The following is a 17422-nucleotide window of genomic DNA, read 5'->3' as shown; positions in this document are numbered from 1 at the left end:
AACCAAAACCGCCATTGTCTCCCCTTCCTGGGCCACTAGGGTTTCGGATACCAGGTGAAGGCGGCAGCTCTGGTGTTTTCTAGCGAAGCCAGCGCTCTTTAAAGCAGGGTCGGGGGCGGGGCGCCCAGCATGCTCAAGACCACGCGGGGAGATGTCCAGAAACTGCTCTGCCACTGGGACGCCTGGCAGCCTCGGGACTCGGGACTCGTCCTTCACCGGCTCCCAAGCAGCCGCAGCAGCTTCCTTGCAATCGCTCCACCAGCAACAGGGAACAGGCATTTAACGACCTCATCTACCAGGAGCTAGCGGGGCGGGGCACGGGGGCGGGTCGCGCCGCCGCTCCCATTCATCACTCATAAAGCAAACCACCAAGGCACCCCGGGGGGTAGGCTGCTAGGCTTAACACCGTGTCACGTCCTCTGCGCGCACACACATGTATCCGAGGCCCCTGCCAAGTGCCATGTGGGCCTCACACATCTAAAGCCACCCTTCCCCACTGCCTTGACTCAGCTCAGCCTTAGTTCAGACAGTCCCATGTGCTCTATGCGCGATATTTTTAAAAATCAGCAAAAGAGGCTTAAGCACGTGCTTCTGGGGCCTATTTACAGTTCACAGGCTTGTGAGTTCACGCGTTACAGTAGTAGTAGCTCCATCAAAAACAGGCTCAGCTAAACATTCAAGTAACAAAAGCGCTGCGGGGCCAAGAGCCCCGGCTAGGTCAGGTCTGCCCACTGCCTGCAATGGGCAGTCCCACCAGGACGCCAAGGGGTTGCCCAGGGCCAGCGAGCCCCGGATCGGGACCGCTGGGGCCCCGGGAGTCAGTGCATGCGATGATGAAGCCTGGCGAGGCCATGCCAGCAAGTATCAACCCTTCCTCTTAGGCGGAGGCATGTCTGTGGTTTCGCCCCTCCCACGCCTCTCCCGGCTGGCTACACATGGGCCCAGGAGCCTCCGCATCCTGGCTCAGCCGTGGACTTCAGGGCCGTTGGGGGTCAGCTTGGCCTTCCTCTCCACGCATGGTCCCTTGGCCGAATACTGCACCAGCAGGAAGGGCTCCTTGGTCTCGCCATCCCCTACGATGCTCTCCTCGTCCTCCGACTGGCTGATGCGCTGGAGTCGCAGGTAGCACCAGCAGCCCAAGATCAGGGCCCCCAGGGCCGCGATGGCGATGAGGATGACGATGACCGTGACCACTCCCGTGGTGGGGCTGTGGTCCATAATAGACATGGTCAGTGCTTGTGGGGGCAGGGGCTGGCTCCGCAGGAAGGTCTCGCGTGGGGACGGCTCAGCAAGGCTGGACCCGAAAGCCCTGAAAGACAAAGCAAGACCATGGGACACTCTGCTGGGGACCCTGATGGTTCACAGGCTCTCGCTGGGTCTTCCACTGGGTCTATTTTTAATCAGTTCCTAAGCCTGACCGGGCCCGCCCTCATCTTAGTGAAAAACAGGCCGGTTGGCGTTTGCTGGTTTTTTTGGCTCATGATGCCATCGGCGTTGTTTGCTCACCCCAGCTGCTTCCACTTAATACCTTCAGTGCCTCTGCTACCAGCCAGCCAGTCCCTCAAGCAGGGAACCTGAGAGGCAGGAGAGGCGGCGCCCGAGACCTGTGACCCCACCATGGTGGAGGCTGAAAGAGCGTCTGTTCCAGGTGAATGACTGTTCTAGAAACCCAGCACCACTGGGTGTTTAGTAAGTGCACACAGATGAAAGGAGCCAGTGCTTTGAGACAGCCAGAGACGAGGGATTCGAAAGCAGGGAAATGACATCAGCCCCGACCGGGGAAGTATACAGCTCAGCAAGCCTTCCGGTACACCTGTGAGAGGGTGCAGCCGGTGACAGCCTTTGCTCCCAAAGGGGCTGTCACTGCCCTGGCTCGGGAATACTCTGAGGAGGGCACAGGGGAAGCAGGACAGACTGGCCTCTGCCCTCACCGGGCTCAGCGTCTAGTGCAAGAGCCAGACAGGTCAATATGCCACACACCTGTTGCTACAAATGCAGGAAAGTCACGCTGAGAACATAGGGGTCCAGGTGCCACCAGGCTAAACTGGGCAGGGCAGGCGACAGACACCTGGGAGGTGATGCTGGGACATGCAGGAAGGTCAACCCTTGGAGAAAAGCGTTCCTGGCAGCGGGACACCATCTGCTAAGGCTCTGAAGGCAGGAGGGTCCGCTAGCAAGTGTGAGGAGCTGAGGGGGTTTGATCCCTGAACTGGGAAGATTCCACATGCAGCCAGTGGAGATCAGCTGGCTTGGGTGGGGGAGAGGAGGGGGGAGACAAGGACAGCCCCCTGAGGTTGGAGGTGGTGGCTCCCCTGGGTCCCAGACCGAGCCCTTTTTAACGTCTGACCACACATGGAGCAAATAATAGTAACAGCCAGGTGGTCATGAGGGTGCAGGAGAGCCCAGGGCGCCTTGGGCACAGGGCCGGCGCAGTCGGTGCTCAGCTGTCTGAAGCTGCTGTTTTTGGAGAAGACTGACATCAGTGCAGGTAAACAGCGCTGGAAGGGGAAGGTGTCCCCTCCAAACAGGATGGAGTGCCGTCCTTGAGCAATGACAGCCTTAATTAGCAATGATTCTCCTCCACACCAAGGAGTTCCCCCCAATCCCACCCCAGGACCACGTTCTGGGCAGCAAAGTCAATGTCCCTGAGTCTGTCCAGGGACCAGGCCCTGAGAAAATTCCTGCCCTGCTCCCACCCCTACACTGGCAGAGGGGTCTGGGGATGGAGGGGGCGACACACCTGGAGTCTGTGCCCTTCTTACCACCTCCAGGGCCAGGCTGCTGTCATCACTCTCAACGGGCTCCCTGGTCCACCTGGACCACTGCAGCCAGTGCCCCGTCACTCAGCAGAAAGGCCCCAGGTCCTTACAGTGACCTTCAGGATCCGATACAAAGCAGCCCCAGTCCCTCCTCATCTCCCACTGACCCCACCTCCCTTCTACCTCCAGGCCTTTGCCCAGCCGGGTCCCTCTGCCCAAATGCTCTGCTCCCCTGGCTCAGTGGTTCTCAAGTGGGGACAGTCGTGCCCCCCAGGGGATATCTGGCAATGTCTGGAGACATTTTGGGTTATAACTGGTATGGGGGGGGTTGCTATTGGTACGAAGTGGGTAGAGACCAGGTGTGCTGCTAAACCTCCCCCACTGCTGGGGACGGCTCCCCAAACAAAGGTCCCAAACAAACATCATGTGGAGGCTGAGAATGCTGCCCTGGTTAGGTCCAGCCCAGGCAGGGAGCCTTCCTGACCCCTCAGTCCAGGAAGACCCCTTGGTCCTGCGGCTTGCACTCCCTCCCTCCCTCCCTTCAGGGCACCCATCTCAGTCTGCCACCCTGGCTTCAGTGTCAGCACCAGGCTGGCATTACCTGTTCCAGGGGTGACCCTACACACTTCTGTGCCACCATGAGGCCTGCCATCAGCTTCCACAGCTCTGCTCAGCCCGTTCTCCTCTCAGGCCTCCAGGTAGGACAGGTGACCCCTCCCCCCACCCCACCCCCACTAGAGCCTGCTGGCAGCACCAGGAAAACCCGTCCCAAGCCCCACGCTCTCTTCCCGCTTGGGAGCACACAGAGCTGCCAGTCCCTCTCCACCCGCCCTCCTGGGTGTCCAGCGCCTGCTGGGGTGCCTGCCCCCACCTTGGGTTCTTGGACGGGAAGGGAAGTCAGTATCAATTCGGAAGGGGAAGTCTGTGTGTTTGGAGACTGGGGGGTAGGGAGCGGGTTCGGGGACAGGAAGTCAGAAATCAAACAGTGGCAGCAAGAACTTGGGGATGGGGCCCCCCGGGGGCCAAACCAGCTGGGGAGCCCCGAAGTGCCCCCAGAGTCCTGGGGGAGAACCAGCGGCCCCAGGACGGATGAAAAAACGGACGCAGAGGCAGCCCCAGTTCCAAGGGACCCTCCGAGAGGGGCAGTGACCTCTAAACCCTGTCTGCTCCCCCCCCACCGGCCCCGGCACCCCAGGCCAGGAGGAGGGGGCGGAGCCAGGCCTGGGCATCTCCCTGAGAGAGAGCACAGAGCACGGTGACCAGGCCACAGTCACACCTGGCCGCAGTTCCCACCCCCACCCCCAAAGTGTGTGTTTATTACTTCACTCCCTCCCCAAGTACTTCCTGAGAACCCATCTTTTACAAAATTTGGTCACGTCATCTCCTGCTCAGAACCCTCCCCGGTACTGGCAGAGAATCCGAATTCCCCTGCCTCCCCAGCTTCTTCACACCCTCCTGCCTCCCACCTCCCTCCCCAAGGCCTCTGCACTTGCTGTTCCTTCTGCCTGCGGTGCTCTTCCCTGCACGTCCCATGACTGGCTGTTTCCCATCAGAGGGAACTTTTCTCAGGAGCCTCTCAGGGGGGTGGCCTCCCCAGACCTCCCAGGCTCCAGACGCACCCCACCCCCCCCCCACGGACCACTGGCCCCAATCTTGTCTTACTTCCTCTTATTTCCCGGTGCTCTTTGCCACCTGACATTCTCTTGGGTCAGGAAAGGTGCTTTCCTGGCTGCCTACTCCTTCCCACAGTGGACTCTGGGCCTGGAGGAGGGTGACATTCATCCTGCCCATTGCTGGAGCCCCAGCCCTGTTACCAGCACACAGACACAGCAGGTGCTCAATACTTGTCTGCTGGCCGACCACTCCAAGTTCCGGGGGGAGCAGCAGTCCTAGGCAGCTGGCCTAGGCAGCCCCTACCCCTAACACCCCAGAATCTCAAAGCTACCACGGAGGAAGGACAGGCTGCAGCCTGAGCGTGGAGGTGGGAGTCACGTGTGCAAGTGGGTCCCAGGCAGGCCTGACCTGAGCCCCCAGAAGGGCAGCTGTCCCCACAGGGGCTGTGGGGAAGGGAAGATGTCACCGAGATGCAGATCCCAGAGCAACCTGAGGCCAGCTGGTTTCCCTCCACAACCCTCATGGCCTGGGCTGGACCCTACCGATGGCTCCATCTCTTCTGGGCTTCCCTCCTGCTAAGCTGTGTCCTGCAAGTCAGTTGACCCCTCACCTTGAGCTACGAAAGGACACAGGGCAGGACAGGGAGGATAAACGCCCAGGCTGGGTAAATGCCCAGAATGGTACACGGGAAACCCGGACCCCTTCAGAACACTCATCCAAGTGGTTAATACTTTATTCCACACCACCGTCTGATCCTCCTAACAAGCTGGCAGCTAGCGCTGCTTAGGGTTCCCATCTGAGTTTCCCAGGTCGGGAAACTAAGGTGCGGGAAGCTTGAGCGGATTATCCAAGAGTGAACCTGGGCAGAAACATGGGGGATGGGACCCAAAAGTGGGGCCCAGAAGAACAAAGGGCAGAGGCTTCCAAGTGCAGGAGGAGAGGGGCAGGCCAGCCCGGGAGCCAGCGCACAGCTGAGGCACTCTAGGGGTGGGCGGCAGGCCATGCTCCCCCCAACCTCCGCAGCAGCTCCTTGCCAGCTCCCTTAGTCAGGAGGGAGGCTGGCGCTGGAAGCCCAAGGCCATTTGGATCCCCAAACACAGAGTGCCAATCCTCCGCCCTCCCTCCGCCCTCCCCTCCGCCTCCCTGGGATCTCACTCACTGCTCCTGGAAAAACAAGATGTAAATGCCCAATGCCTGCAGACACCACCCCTCTGAGCTTGCCACCCCGGCCCCCCATCGTCCCTGCCTCAGCCACCAGCAAGCCAGGCATCTCCCACTATCCTGCTGTCCTCAGAGGCCTACCGCTTAGGTCTTCCTCAATGTAAGGTTGGCTGTGTCACCTCTGCCTCTTTAGGGGACCCCAAAATGAGGCCTTAACCCCACTCTGCAGGTCCCTTCACACACCACAGGCCCAGTGGAGCCTCAACCTCCAACAGCAGATTCAATTCGAGTCCCCTTCTTCATCCCATTCCACCCCTCCACTCAATATCATGAGTTACTGTGACTCAGCCAAGCAAACTGCCCCGAATGGCCTCAGCTTCTCCGCCTGCAAAATGGGAACGAGACCCTGGCCTCCCCAGCCAGGCTGTGGGGAGGCTGAAATGATCAGAAATGTGACAAAAGGACTATGGAACCACCAGGTTTGTAGTCACCAGGCCCCACACCTTCCTGGGTGTCACAGGGAGGACAGCGAGACCCCAGGGTGGCCCCTCACAGCACCCCCTCTCGAAAGGACCTGCTCCCAGGAGGGTACAAAACCGGGTCCAGGCCCAGTGCCATAAATAGCACCTTCCTCAGGGGACATGCTGCCACCTTCTTCTCGCTTAACTGGGCACATCACGAGTGTCATCCGGCCCAGCTGGACACCAGTTAGCTACCCCCGCCCTGCGGCTGCTACCTTCTGGGACTGTCCTGCTTACAGGGGACCAACCACCTCCACACAGTTAAGCCATGCCCCTTCCCCCAGCAGAGCCGTCTGTCAGGTGTCCCAACAAACCCCGCTTGGTCTCTTCGGGGGACCCTGAAACTGGGGTCATTTCCTGCCCAGTTTCTGATGAGGAACACAGGACTGTTGGGGAGGGTGGGGCCCGTCAAGGGGGCAAGTGAAATATCTGCTCTGTGCCAGGCCTGGGCCGGAGTCCGGACCCAAGGGAGCATCACATAGGCCACTGCCCTCGACGAGTCAGGGCGAGAACAGTGGCGATGCGGATGAGAGATCAACTGCGCTGTGCCCAGCTCTGCGTCCAGTGTCACCTCACCTTCCACCACCCACCCATTACACCACGGTCCTCCCGAAGAGGAAATTCGCACCAGAACCCTCTAGGTTCCCCTGTGCAGAAGAGGAAGCTGGCCCAGGCAGAGCCCCAGGGACTGCCCCAAGGTCAGTCTCAGTCTGCTATGCCCGCGCCCTGTGAATCAGCCACTGGTCTTTCTCACAGGCTGCCCCGGGGTAGGCCCACTTGCCGGACAACTTTGGTAATAACAGTAGATGCCTGACAGAAGTTGGCAGTGATTACTCTGTGCCTGACACTGGGCTAAACACTTCACACAGATCATCACCTCTCAGCCTCAAGAGTCTGTGGCTCAGAGAAGTTAAGTCAATTGTCCAAGGTCACACAGCTGGAAAGTAACTGCGCAGGGATTCAAACCCACGCAGCCCTGGATCCAGAATCTGGGATTTCAACTCTGACACTCAAATGGCATATTATTTGACCCCCACCTCCCCCGCTCCCATGCCTGAGGGGCCAAGGGGTACAAGTGAAGCCCAGTCTGCCCCCATCAGAGCAGTCTGGGTGACTGGGGCCAAGAGCTCTATACTGGGGACACGGGGATGACAAGCGCCCGGGCAGCTCCCGCGTGCCAAGCGCGGGCGACGTGCAGGCGCTATGCCAGGCGCGCTCCACGCACCCTCTCATTTAACCCTGCCAGGCAACTCCGTCGTCTCCCCGCCTCTACCAAAGAGCTAAGAAGAGGCTGGAGAGAGGAAAGGACGTGGCCCGGGATGGGGGGACAGCTGGAGGGGGAACGACAGCTGGAGAGGCAATTCCAGTTGGCTTGACTGGGGGAGGAAGCTTGGGGGGGGGGGGGGGCGCGACCACGAGACCCAGTCATGCCCACGCCGCGTAGTCACCGCCGACGGAACCGGGCACCAAACCTCGCAGCCCGTCCTCAGTTTCCCCACCTGCGAAGTGGGCGCCAGACGTCGCCAGGACCTCCTCTCCTACCCCCCGGATTCCTCCTAACCACCCCGAAGGCTGCCAGGATCCCCGCCTCCTGTTAATTTTTGAAAATCTCTAAGTGTCCCGAGGAGCCCCGCGGCCGGCCTGGGGCGCCGAACTGCGGGCCGCGGTGAGGGGCACGCACTGCGTTGGTGGGGGGGGGGTACACTCGCTCCCTGCAAAGCAGCCGCCGCCGCCCCCCGCCGCCTCCTTTGTCCCGATCTCTCCGCAGCGCAGCGGACAAAGAACCCCCGCCCGCGGGCGCGGCCCCCCGGAACAGACCCTCCCCCCGAAACCGCGCCCCCCACCCAGGTGGCCCCTCCCCCGCCGCAGCGACCCCCAGCCCTCCACCGAGCCTCCCAGAGCGCGCCCCAACCCCAAGCGGGGCCGCCCCTTCCCCTTCTGCAGGGCCCCGCCGGGCCCAAGCACCCGGCACCCACACCCCCACGACCCTTCCCGTCTCCGCTCACCATGGCGCCGTCCGCAGCCCAGCCCGATCACCCCGCAGTAGCCCCGGGGGCCCGGCTCCGCCCGCCCGCCAGCCCGGTCCGGCCGCCGCGCACCGTCCGGACGCAGGAGCCCCGCTCTGCGGCGGGCGGGGCGTCTCCGGCTCCGCCCCCGGACGGGGGCGGGGGTCCTCCCTGAGTAGCCAATGGGAACCCGCGTTTGGACGACTGGGCGGGGCGGGCCGGGGCGGGGTCACGTGGGCGCGAGGCGGGCCGCCCAGGCGGGGCGGGGGCTGCGCGCTGCTGGCAGGACTGGGGGCGGGGGGCAGGCTCGGCCTCGGCGCACGGCGATTGGGCGCGGGTGGGTGCGGGGCCCCCGTGCCCGGAACCCCCGCCTCCAGCCCCCAGAGGCTTCCCTTACTCCCGCCAGCGAACAGAGGGGAGAACTGAGGCGCATAGCAGGTAAGCGTGTGGCAAGCTGCCCGGGCAGGACAAAAGACAGGCAGGACCCCTGAGTTACCTGTCCTCCCTTGGAGCGGGAGCTGGTCATTCACTCGTTTATTAATTAGTTCATTACTGCATCATCCATCCACTCATTCGACGTTTGTGGAACGCCAACCATGTACTCTGGGTGTACCAGCGGTCGCCGGAATAACCACGAACAGCACAAGCAAGGACCCTGACCTTAACAGAGCTCCCATTCTGCTGCGGGCTGAAACAGGATTTTTGCAGCCTTTTTGGCCTCTTTTAATCATGGTTATTGAACGTAATAGCCCCCGCGATTAGGCCTCACCCAGCGCTAGGCCCTGTGCTCGCCTCTTAACACACTTCATGGAGAAAACTGGGAAAGGAGGAGCTGCTCATTTTGCAGTTGATGTTCCAGAGAACTGAAGTACCACAGCCCACATATAATAAAGACAGAATTGGAGGCCAGGCCTGTTTGCCCTGGGAATGACTGCCAGTCAGTCCAGTTGTCCACCCAGGAAGGCGGTCAAAGAAGAGGACACTCCAACCCCCTGTGGCCAGCTGGCTGTAAGAGGGGCAAGGATGGGTCCTTCAAGGCCTCTGTGGCCCAAGTTCCCTGGACCACTGCCTCTGGCTTGCAAGGTAGGAGGGGGCAGGTGGAGCACCTCATCCTGGGAACTGGTAATCTTGTCTGGAGATGTCTTTTCCAGTCTCAAGTAGAGTCCTTGGAACTTCCCTGGTGGTCCAGAGGTTAAGAATCCACCAGCCAATGCAGGGGACAGTTCAATCCTGGTCCCGGAAGATTCCACATGCTGTGGGGCAATTAAGCCCCCTCACCACAAGTCCTGAGCCGATGGGTTGCAATTGCTGAGCCTGTGCGCCCTTGAGCCCATGTTCCACAACAAGAGAACCCACTGCATTGAGAAGCCCAAGCACAACTAGAGAGTCTCCCCCACTCCTTGCAACTAGAGAAAACCCTTGGGCAGCAACCATGACCCAGCACAGACAAAAATAAATTAAAAAAAAAAAAAAAAAGCAGAGCCCTCTGGGAGAAGATGGAGGGCCCCACTCTCAAGGCCATAGTCACCACACTCTTTCTGCTCCATCCACTCGGGGTTGGTGTCTTCCTGCTTCCAATGCACCGTGCTGTTTCCCATCTCTGGGCCTTTGCCTGTGCTGTTTCCTTGAGCTGAAATGTTCTTACACTCCATCTTTCAGAGGGCACTCCCTGATTTCCACCCAGTGCTGTGTGTTATGTTCTAGCTCGTGCACTGCAAAATTGTACATTTACGAGAGTATATGATACGTGCTTGTCTGAAGGAAGGAAGGAATGGGCAGACTGCAGACCTCCGGGTCTGACCCTGCTGCACCCTAGCCGAGAGGCTAGGCCCAAGAGGTGAGCTGGGGGTTCAGTGAGAGTGGGCGAAGAGGCAGGGGGCATTCAGCTCCAGGCCAGCTCCCCAGAGGCCAGAGCCAGACAGCTCAACACAGCTCCTACTTCTGAGTTGGCCCAGTGCCACCCTCAAAGGCTCCTGCCGGGTCAGACACACCTGGGAGCCCCGGTGAAAGGAATCAAGTTCTTCCCGCAGAGTCAGTTTCAGCGGCCTCTGTGGTCCCAGCCTCAAGTGGCCAAAGACCTCATTAGTGGTGAGCAGGTGGGAGGGGCAGGCCCAGAACCCCAGAGCCAGGGTTGGCAAAAAAGTGACAAGGACTCAGGGACACTTTGAGGGGAAAGATTCTGGGAGGAAAAATTAGTGATGGGGGTTTACAGCATAGCATGTATGATGAGCCTCAGACTGGGTGCAGCCTTTCCTGCAGGGTAGCTTGAGAAAAGCAGCCTGACCTCTCTGAACCTCAGTTTCATTGCCTGAAAAATGGGGTTGACAGCAAGGGCAGTTGTGAGCACCGCAAGGGTTTAGTACAGAGGAAACAATTCCATTCACTCTCTCTCTCTCTCTTTTTTAATACTTATTTTTTTGGCCATGCCACACAGCATGTGGGGTCTTAGTTCCCCAACCAGGGATCGAATTTGTGCCCCTTGCATTGGAAGCATGGGGTCTTAACCACTGAACTGCCAGGGAAGTCCTCCATTCACTCTTAACATTAGTAGTGGGGTTGGATGGGTGTGGGAGTGAACCTGGGCTTCCTCATTTGGATCTTGGGCAAATCACTGCCCAATCACATTTCTGTGAGTCTCAGGCTCTTGGTCTTCACAAGGACAACCCACCTCTGGGGTGCTGAAAGGTGGGGGGGACTGGGAATAGCCCAGCTATCTGTCTTGCTCAGAGTGAGTTGCTTCAACAATAGCAATAACAACGAATAAATAATAAGAGCAGCAAACCGTGTTCTAAGCACTACTGCATATACATGAACCCATTTTAATCCCCATTTTACAGATGGGACAATTGAGGCACAGAGCAGCGCATATGCATAGAAATTACCTGGGGGGAGGGGTCTTGTTAAATTGTAGATTCTGACTCAATAGGTTGGGACCAAAGTTTCTGCATTTCTCACAAGCCCCCAGGTGGTAGTGATGGTTTGGGTACCACGCTTTGAGCCGCAAGGGACTAGTGCATTTGCTAAAGGTCACAGGTGGTGCACACCAAGCCTTGATTCAAGCCCTCCCAGTAGACTGCCAAGTCGTGAACTTAACCGCCACCCTAACTGTCTGCCCCAACCCTAGCTTTCTCCCCTGCAAAGAGACAGGAAGTATAGCTCCCCTCCCCAAGCCCATTTCTTCTCTCCGGGAAGTGGGGGTGCTAATACCTCCTGCCGTTGGTGACATCTGGTCCATAGAACTGCCCTGCCCCCAGCATCCCAGGGGTCCTCCTGACGATGACAGGGAGGTTTTTAGATGCTCATTAGCCAGGAAGATAATTAAGGGCGAGGGCTGAGCTCTCACTGACTCCCTGGGGCTTGCTGGGGCCCAGCTGGGCCTGCCCTGTGTTAGCCTGGCCCTGTGCCCGCTTCCCTTGGGGCTCAGGAGGGGCTGGGACAAGGGAGGGGCTTGCCAGGGAATAGAGAGGCCTCGGCCAGCCTCTGGGGAGACTCCAGTGGGGCCTCCTGCCAGCCCACTGCTCCTCGGGTTCCAGGCCTAAACATGAAGAGAACTGCTGGGCCAGAGGGCAGTTCCACGGAGGGTGAGAGGCAAGTTCTGCAGGGCGAGGTTAGGTGGGACACAGACAGGGTGTCACCTAACTCTGAGTCACCCAGCAATCTGGGTCAAGGAGAGAAATCGGCCCTTGCTGGTCGGTGGGTATAACATCTCTCTGGCCTCTCTCTAGCACTGGCTTGGCCCCATTATAACCTTATAACCTCAGGCTGACAGTCTTGGGCAATCCACACTCCCATCTCGAATTGAACAACGTGTTGTTTTTCTGCAGTTTATGTTACTGTCTATTTTTGGCCCAGATATTGCTTTTCTGTTTATGATAGTGACATATCCATCCCTTTTTATGTATTTATTTATGTTGGCTGTGCTGCGAAGCTGGTGGGGTCTTAGGTTCCCAGCCAGGGACTAAAACCCACACCATAACAGTGAAAGCACCTTGTCCTAACCACTGGACCCACCAGGGAATTCCCCCCATTCCTTTTTTTTAAAAAAACTATTTAAAAAATTTGCTCTTGGTTTTTATTTTTGGCTGTGCTGGGTCTTCACTGATGTATGTGGGCTCCCTCCAGCTGTAGAACGGAGCAGGGGGTACTATCTAATTGCGGTGCACGGGCCCCTCACTACAACGGCCTCCCCTGCTGCGGAGCACGAACTCCAGGGCACACAGGCTTCACGAGTTGCCGTGCACGGGCGCAGCTGCCCCGTGGTATGTGGGATCTTCCCAGATGAGAAACCAAACCCACGTCCCCTGCATTGGCAGGCAGACATCCAACCACTGGACCACCAGCGAATTCCTTCCCCCACCCCTTCCATTCCTTTTTAAAGCAGTCTCTTCAGGGAGAAGAAAAAAAAAAAGTGGGTTAATTTAAAGCAAAGTGTAATAGAAATAACTAGAGATGGTTAGGGGAACTAGCAGCAGTGAAGATGGGGGCAGATGGAAGGCTGAAATGGGGTACGTGCCAGAGCTGAACCCCACAGCGGCTTGAAGCCCGGTGCTCTTAATTCAATGCCAGACAAGAGCCCCCGGCCGGGGCAGAGACATCCCATGGGCTCCTGTGTCTCCTGGAAAATTCCAGCTGGGTTGTCATGGGCTGAGAGGAACCTGGGTTGGTTCTGGTCTTCATTTCTGGGGTCTGTTATCAGCGTGATGAGGGGTAGTCTTGGGGAGTGGGGAGGGCATGGCTATCCGCACGTGCTCCCTGCCTGAAGCCTGTTCTGTATTTCCACGTGTGGTTCCCACCCCCCCACCCCAAACACACATGTACACCTGAGCACCGGAGCCCCTTAATCACCCATTAACCAAAGCCTTCCTTTATTCACTCAGTTTTTTTTCATTTATTTAGCCGATCTTTATGGAGAACTTCCTCTGTGCCAAGCACTGTGCTCCCTCCTGGGGAGACAGGCATGAATCAGATGGAAACCTCAGCCCTCCTGGCATTCACAGCCTCTCGGAGGGAAGACAGATGATAAACGCAGAAATGAGTACTTTGCAGGGTTTGTCAGACTGTGTATGCCCTGGGGAAGAAGGGAAAGACAGTAAGGGGAGAAGTGTGGGGGCTGGGAGGGGGCAAGGGAGAGGGGCACTCTGTCACAGACGTGGAAGAAGGCAGTGGTGCAGGAATCCCTTTTATTTTGGTTTTAAGTAATTTTTTGTTGTTGTTGATTTTAAGTCATTTTATTAGCAAACTTCAGGTGCAGAGAATGATGGACTGATCATAACCCAGATCATGGTGTATTCTCTTTGGTCCTTGCATGACCTGATTTTCTTAAAAATTTCCACAGTTATTTTAATCATGTGATTAACACCACGTAACCCATTCATCAAAAGCTAGGACCTTAACAATGGCCAATGTCCAGCCTTGAAGTTTCCCCATTCCGTCCCCCTTGTCATCCCCATCGCCTTGGGTCCTGTCTTCATTGCTCCCGACTTTCTTTCTTGGATTGTTTTATCCTCCAAGTCTATTTTTATGTTGTTGTTGTTCAGTTGCTAAGTCATGTCCGACTCTTTGGGACCCCCATGGACTGTAGCGTGCCAGGCTCCTATCTCCTGGAGTTTGCTCAGATTCATGTCTGTTGAGTCAGTGATGCTATCTAACCATCTCATCCTCTGCCGCCCCGCTTCTCCTTTTATGTTTTTTTTTTTTAATGTTAGCTGCTTCTTACTAACTTTATTGAAAGGGTGTATTAGCTTCCCAGGGCTGCTGGAAGAAATTCCCACAAACTGGATGGCTTAATACAGTAGAAATTTATTCTCTCACAACTCTGTAAGCTAGAAGTTCAAGATCAAGGTGCTGGCAGAGCCACGTCCCCTTTGAAGGCTCTAGGGAAGGACGTGTTCCATGCTTCTCTCCTGGCTTCTGGTGGTTGCCAGCAATCCTTAGCAATCCGAGGCTTGTAGATGCATCACCCTAATCCCTGCCTCTGTCTTCACATGCCTGCTCCTCTATGTGTCGTCACCTCTCCGTTTTCTCCCCCAGCTTTATTGAGGAATAATTGGCAAATGTAATTGTATAATTTAAAGTGCACCGTGTGAAACTTCAATTAACACATACACATTATGGAATGATTACCCAGATCAAGATAATGAACGTGTTCATCACCTCACATGGTTAACTCTGTGTGTGTGTGTGTGTGTGTGTGTGTGTGTGTGTGTGTGTGTGTATGCACCTACGTGCATGGGGTGAGAATGTTTAATACCTACTCTGCAACTTTCTGGAGAAGGATTAATGGCATCCCACTCCAGTGTTCTTGCCTGGAGAATCCCAGGGACGGGGGAGCCTGGTGGGCTGCTGTCTATGGGGTCGCACAGAGTCAGACACGACTGAAGCGACTTAGCAGCAGCAGGAGCTGCAACTTTCAAGTTACGGTAACAAATTGTTAACTATAGTCGGAACGCTGTACGTTAGACCCTCAGAACTGATTCTTGTAACTGAAAGTTTGTACCCTTTGACCTTTTTATCTCCTTGTCTCTTCCTCCCCCACAGCCCTTGTTCTATAGAACCACTGTTCTATTTTCTGTTTCTGTGAAATTGGCTTGCTTTCCTTCCCTCTCTTTGATTCTCGGTCTCTTTCCCACTTCCTTTCTTCTCCACATGTAAGTGATAACCATATGGTATTTGTCTTTGTCTGGCTTATTTCACTTAACAGATGGTGGAATAATATTATATTGTGTGTGTATATGTATATGCGTATGTGGCCAGTCACTCAGTCATGTCTGATTCTTTGCAACTAGTCTGCCAGGCTCCTCTGTCCACAGGATTTTCCAGGCAAGAATACTGGAGTGGGTTGCCATTTCCTCCAATGTGTGTGTGTGTGTGTGTGTGTGTGTGTGTGTGTGTGTGTATTATATTACATATATTATATGATATATTACATATATGTGTGTGTATATATATATGCCACATTTTCTTTATGCATTCATTCATTGAAGGACATTTAGTTTTTTTCCCTATGTCTTGGCTATCATGAAGAATGCTGCAATAAACGGGAGTTCAGATATCTCTTCAAGATACTGATTTCATTTCATTTGGATATATACCCGGGAGTGATTGACGGATCACATGACAGTTCTATTTTTCATTTTCTGAGAAATTTCCATACTGATTTCCATAGTATCTGCCCAATTTGCATTGCCACCAGTGTGCACAAAGGTTCCCTTTTGTGTGAAGTGGTATTGTGTTTTCGATTCGCTTTTCCCCAGTTATTAGTGATGTTGAACATCTTTCCGTGTACCTATTGGCCATCTGAATGTTTTCTTTGGAAAAATGTCTATTTGGGTCCTTTGCCCGTTTTAAAAATAGCAAATTCTTTTTCACTATTGAGTTGAGTTCTTTGTATATTTTGGATATTAACTGCTTGTCAGATGTATGGTTTGCAAACATTTTCTCCCATTCTGTAGGTTGCCTTTTCATTTTGTTGATTGTTTCCCTTGCTTTACACAAACTCTTTAGTTTGATATAGTCCCACTTGCTTATTTTAGTTTTTACTGCCCGTGCTTTTGGTGTCTTATCCAAGAAGTCATGGCCAAGTCCAATATCAAAGGGCTTTTTCCTGATATTTTCTTCTAGCAGTTTTATGGTTTCAGATCTTACATTTAAGTCTTTGATCCATTTTGAGTGGTCTAAGACAAGAATTCCATTTCATTGTTTGCCATGTGACTGTCCAGTTTCCCCAGCATCATTTATTGAAGGGACTGTCCTTTCTCCATTGCGTGTTCTTGTCGCCTTGTCAAAAATCACTAGGCTGTATTTGTGTAGGTTTAACGTCTAGGCTCACTGTTGATTTTCACTGGTCTTGGTGCCTTTTTTATGCCAGTATCTTTTTATCAAATTTATTAATTTGACTGCGCAGGCTCTTAGTTGCAGCACTCAGGATGTTCAGTCTTTGTTGGGGCATGTGGGATCTAGTTCCCTAACCAGTGATAGAACCGGGGCCCCCTGCATTGGGAGTGCCGGGCCTTAGCCACTGGACCACCAGGGAAGTCCTGATGCCAGTATGTTTTATTAAAGCAATGTAATATAGCTTGAAATCAGGAAGTTGTGATTCCTCCAGCTTTGTTCTTTCTCAAGATGGCTTTGATTATTTGGAGTCTTTTGTGGTCCCATACAAATTTTAGGGTACTTTTTTATTTCTGTGAAAAATACCATTGGAATTTTGATAGGAACTGCGTTGATTCTATAGATCACTTTGTATAGTATGAACATTTTCACAATATTAATTCTTCCAATCCGAGAACACAAGAGAGCATTCCATTTATTTGTGTCTTCAGTTTCTTTCATCAGTATCTTACAGGTTTTTCTTTTTTTTTTTTGGCTTCGTGTTTTGTCTTATAGTTGTCAGTGTACAGGTCTTTCACCTCCTTGGTTAAATTTATTCCTAAGGATTTTGTTGTTTTTAATGCTATTGTGAACGTGATTACTTCCTTAATTTCACTTTCAGATAGTTCACTGATAATGGATAGAAACACAAGTGATTTTTGTATGTTGATTTCTATATCCTGCAACATTACTGAATTCATTTATTAGTCCTAATAGCTTTTTTAAAAAGTTTTTTTGGCCACATTGCATGGCACGTGGGATCTTAGATCCCTGCCCAGGGATGGAATCTGCTTCCTTTGCAGTGGAAGCACAGAGTCTTAACCACTGGAACACCAGGGAAGTCCTCTAATAGCTTTTTGATGGAATCTTTAGGATTTTCTGTACATAAGATCATGTCATCTGCAAACAGATAATTTTACTAGTTCCTTTTCAACTTGGATGCTTTTTACTTCTTTTGTTTGTCTAATTGTTACTGGGACTTCTTCCCCTTCTTATAAGGAGACCAGTCACTGGATTTAGAGCCTACTCTAACTCATGTGACCTCATCTAAACCTAAATAATACCACTTCCCTGGTGGTCCAGTGGTTAAGAATCCGCCTTCCAATGCAAGGGACACTGGTTCAATTCCTGATTGGGAAGATCCCATATGCCATGGGGCAGCTAAGCCTGCACGCCATATCTCCGGAGGCCATGTGCCTAGAGCCCGTGCTCTGCAACAAGAGAAGCCACTGCAATGAGAAGCCCACGCGCCACAACTAGAGAAAACCCATGTGCAGCAACCAAGACCCAGCACAGCCATAAAAAAATAAATAAAAACTGTAATCACATCAGTAAAGGCCCTATATGAGTTCAAATAAGGTTACATGTACCAGAGATTAAGACTCCAGTGTATCTCTTCAGTGACACAATTCAGTCCATCAACAAAGGGAAGCCAGATAACCAAAAAAAGTATTCTCATATGTGTATCTTATGAGACTTCATTTCATCATTT

The 17422-nt window shown here is 54.2% G+C and overlaps 1 protein-coding gene across 1 annotated transcript; it reads right to left on the bottom strand.

The window, feature by feature from the left end:
• Window positions 1-582: 582 nt before the first annotated feature.
• On the bottom strand, window positions 583-8217 carry SNN (stannin). The gene is made up of 2 exons (XM_020883813.2): window positions 8062-8217; window positions 583-1309 (listed from the first exon to the last, which is right to left on the bottom strand). Exon 2 carries the CDS (start codon window positions 1225-1227, stop codon window positions 964-966), a length of 264 nt encoding a protein of 87 aa, XP_020739472.1. The 5' UTR covers window positions 1228-1309; window positions 8062-8217; the 3' UTR covers window positions 583-963.
• Between the last annotated feature and the right edge of the window lie 9205 nt (window positions 8218-17422).

Source organism: Odocoileus virginianus, chromosome 33, assembly GCF_023699985.2.
Source record: "Odocoileus virginianus isolate 20LAN1187 ecotype Illinois chromosome 33, Ovbor_1.2, whole genome shotgun sequence".
NCBI classification, from domain to species: Eukaryota; Metazoa; Chordata; class Mammalia; order Artiodactyla; family Cervidae; genus Odocoileus; species Odocoileus virginianus.
Note: the sequence above shows the minus strand (reverse complement) of the source record. Positions and strands in the feature narration are given on the sequence as shown.

Coding starts and splice junctions, on each gene's coding strand:
- SNN (XM_020883813.2), bottom strand. CDS start 1,227: ATGTCTATTATGGACCACAGCCCCACCACGGGAGTGGTCACGGTCATC.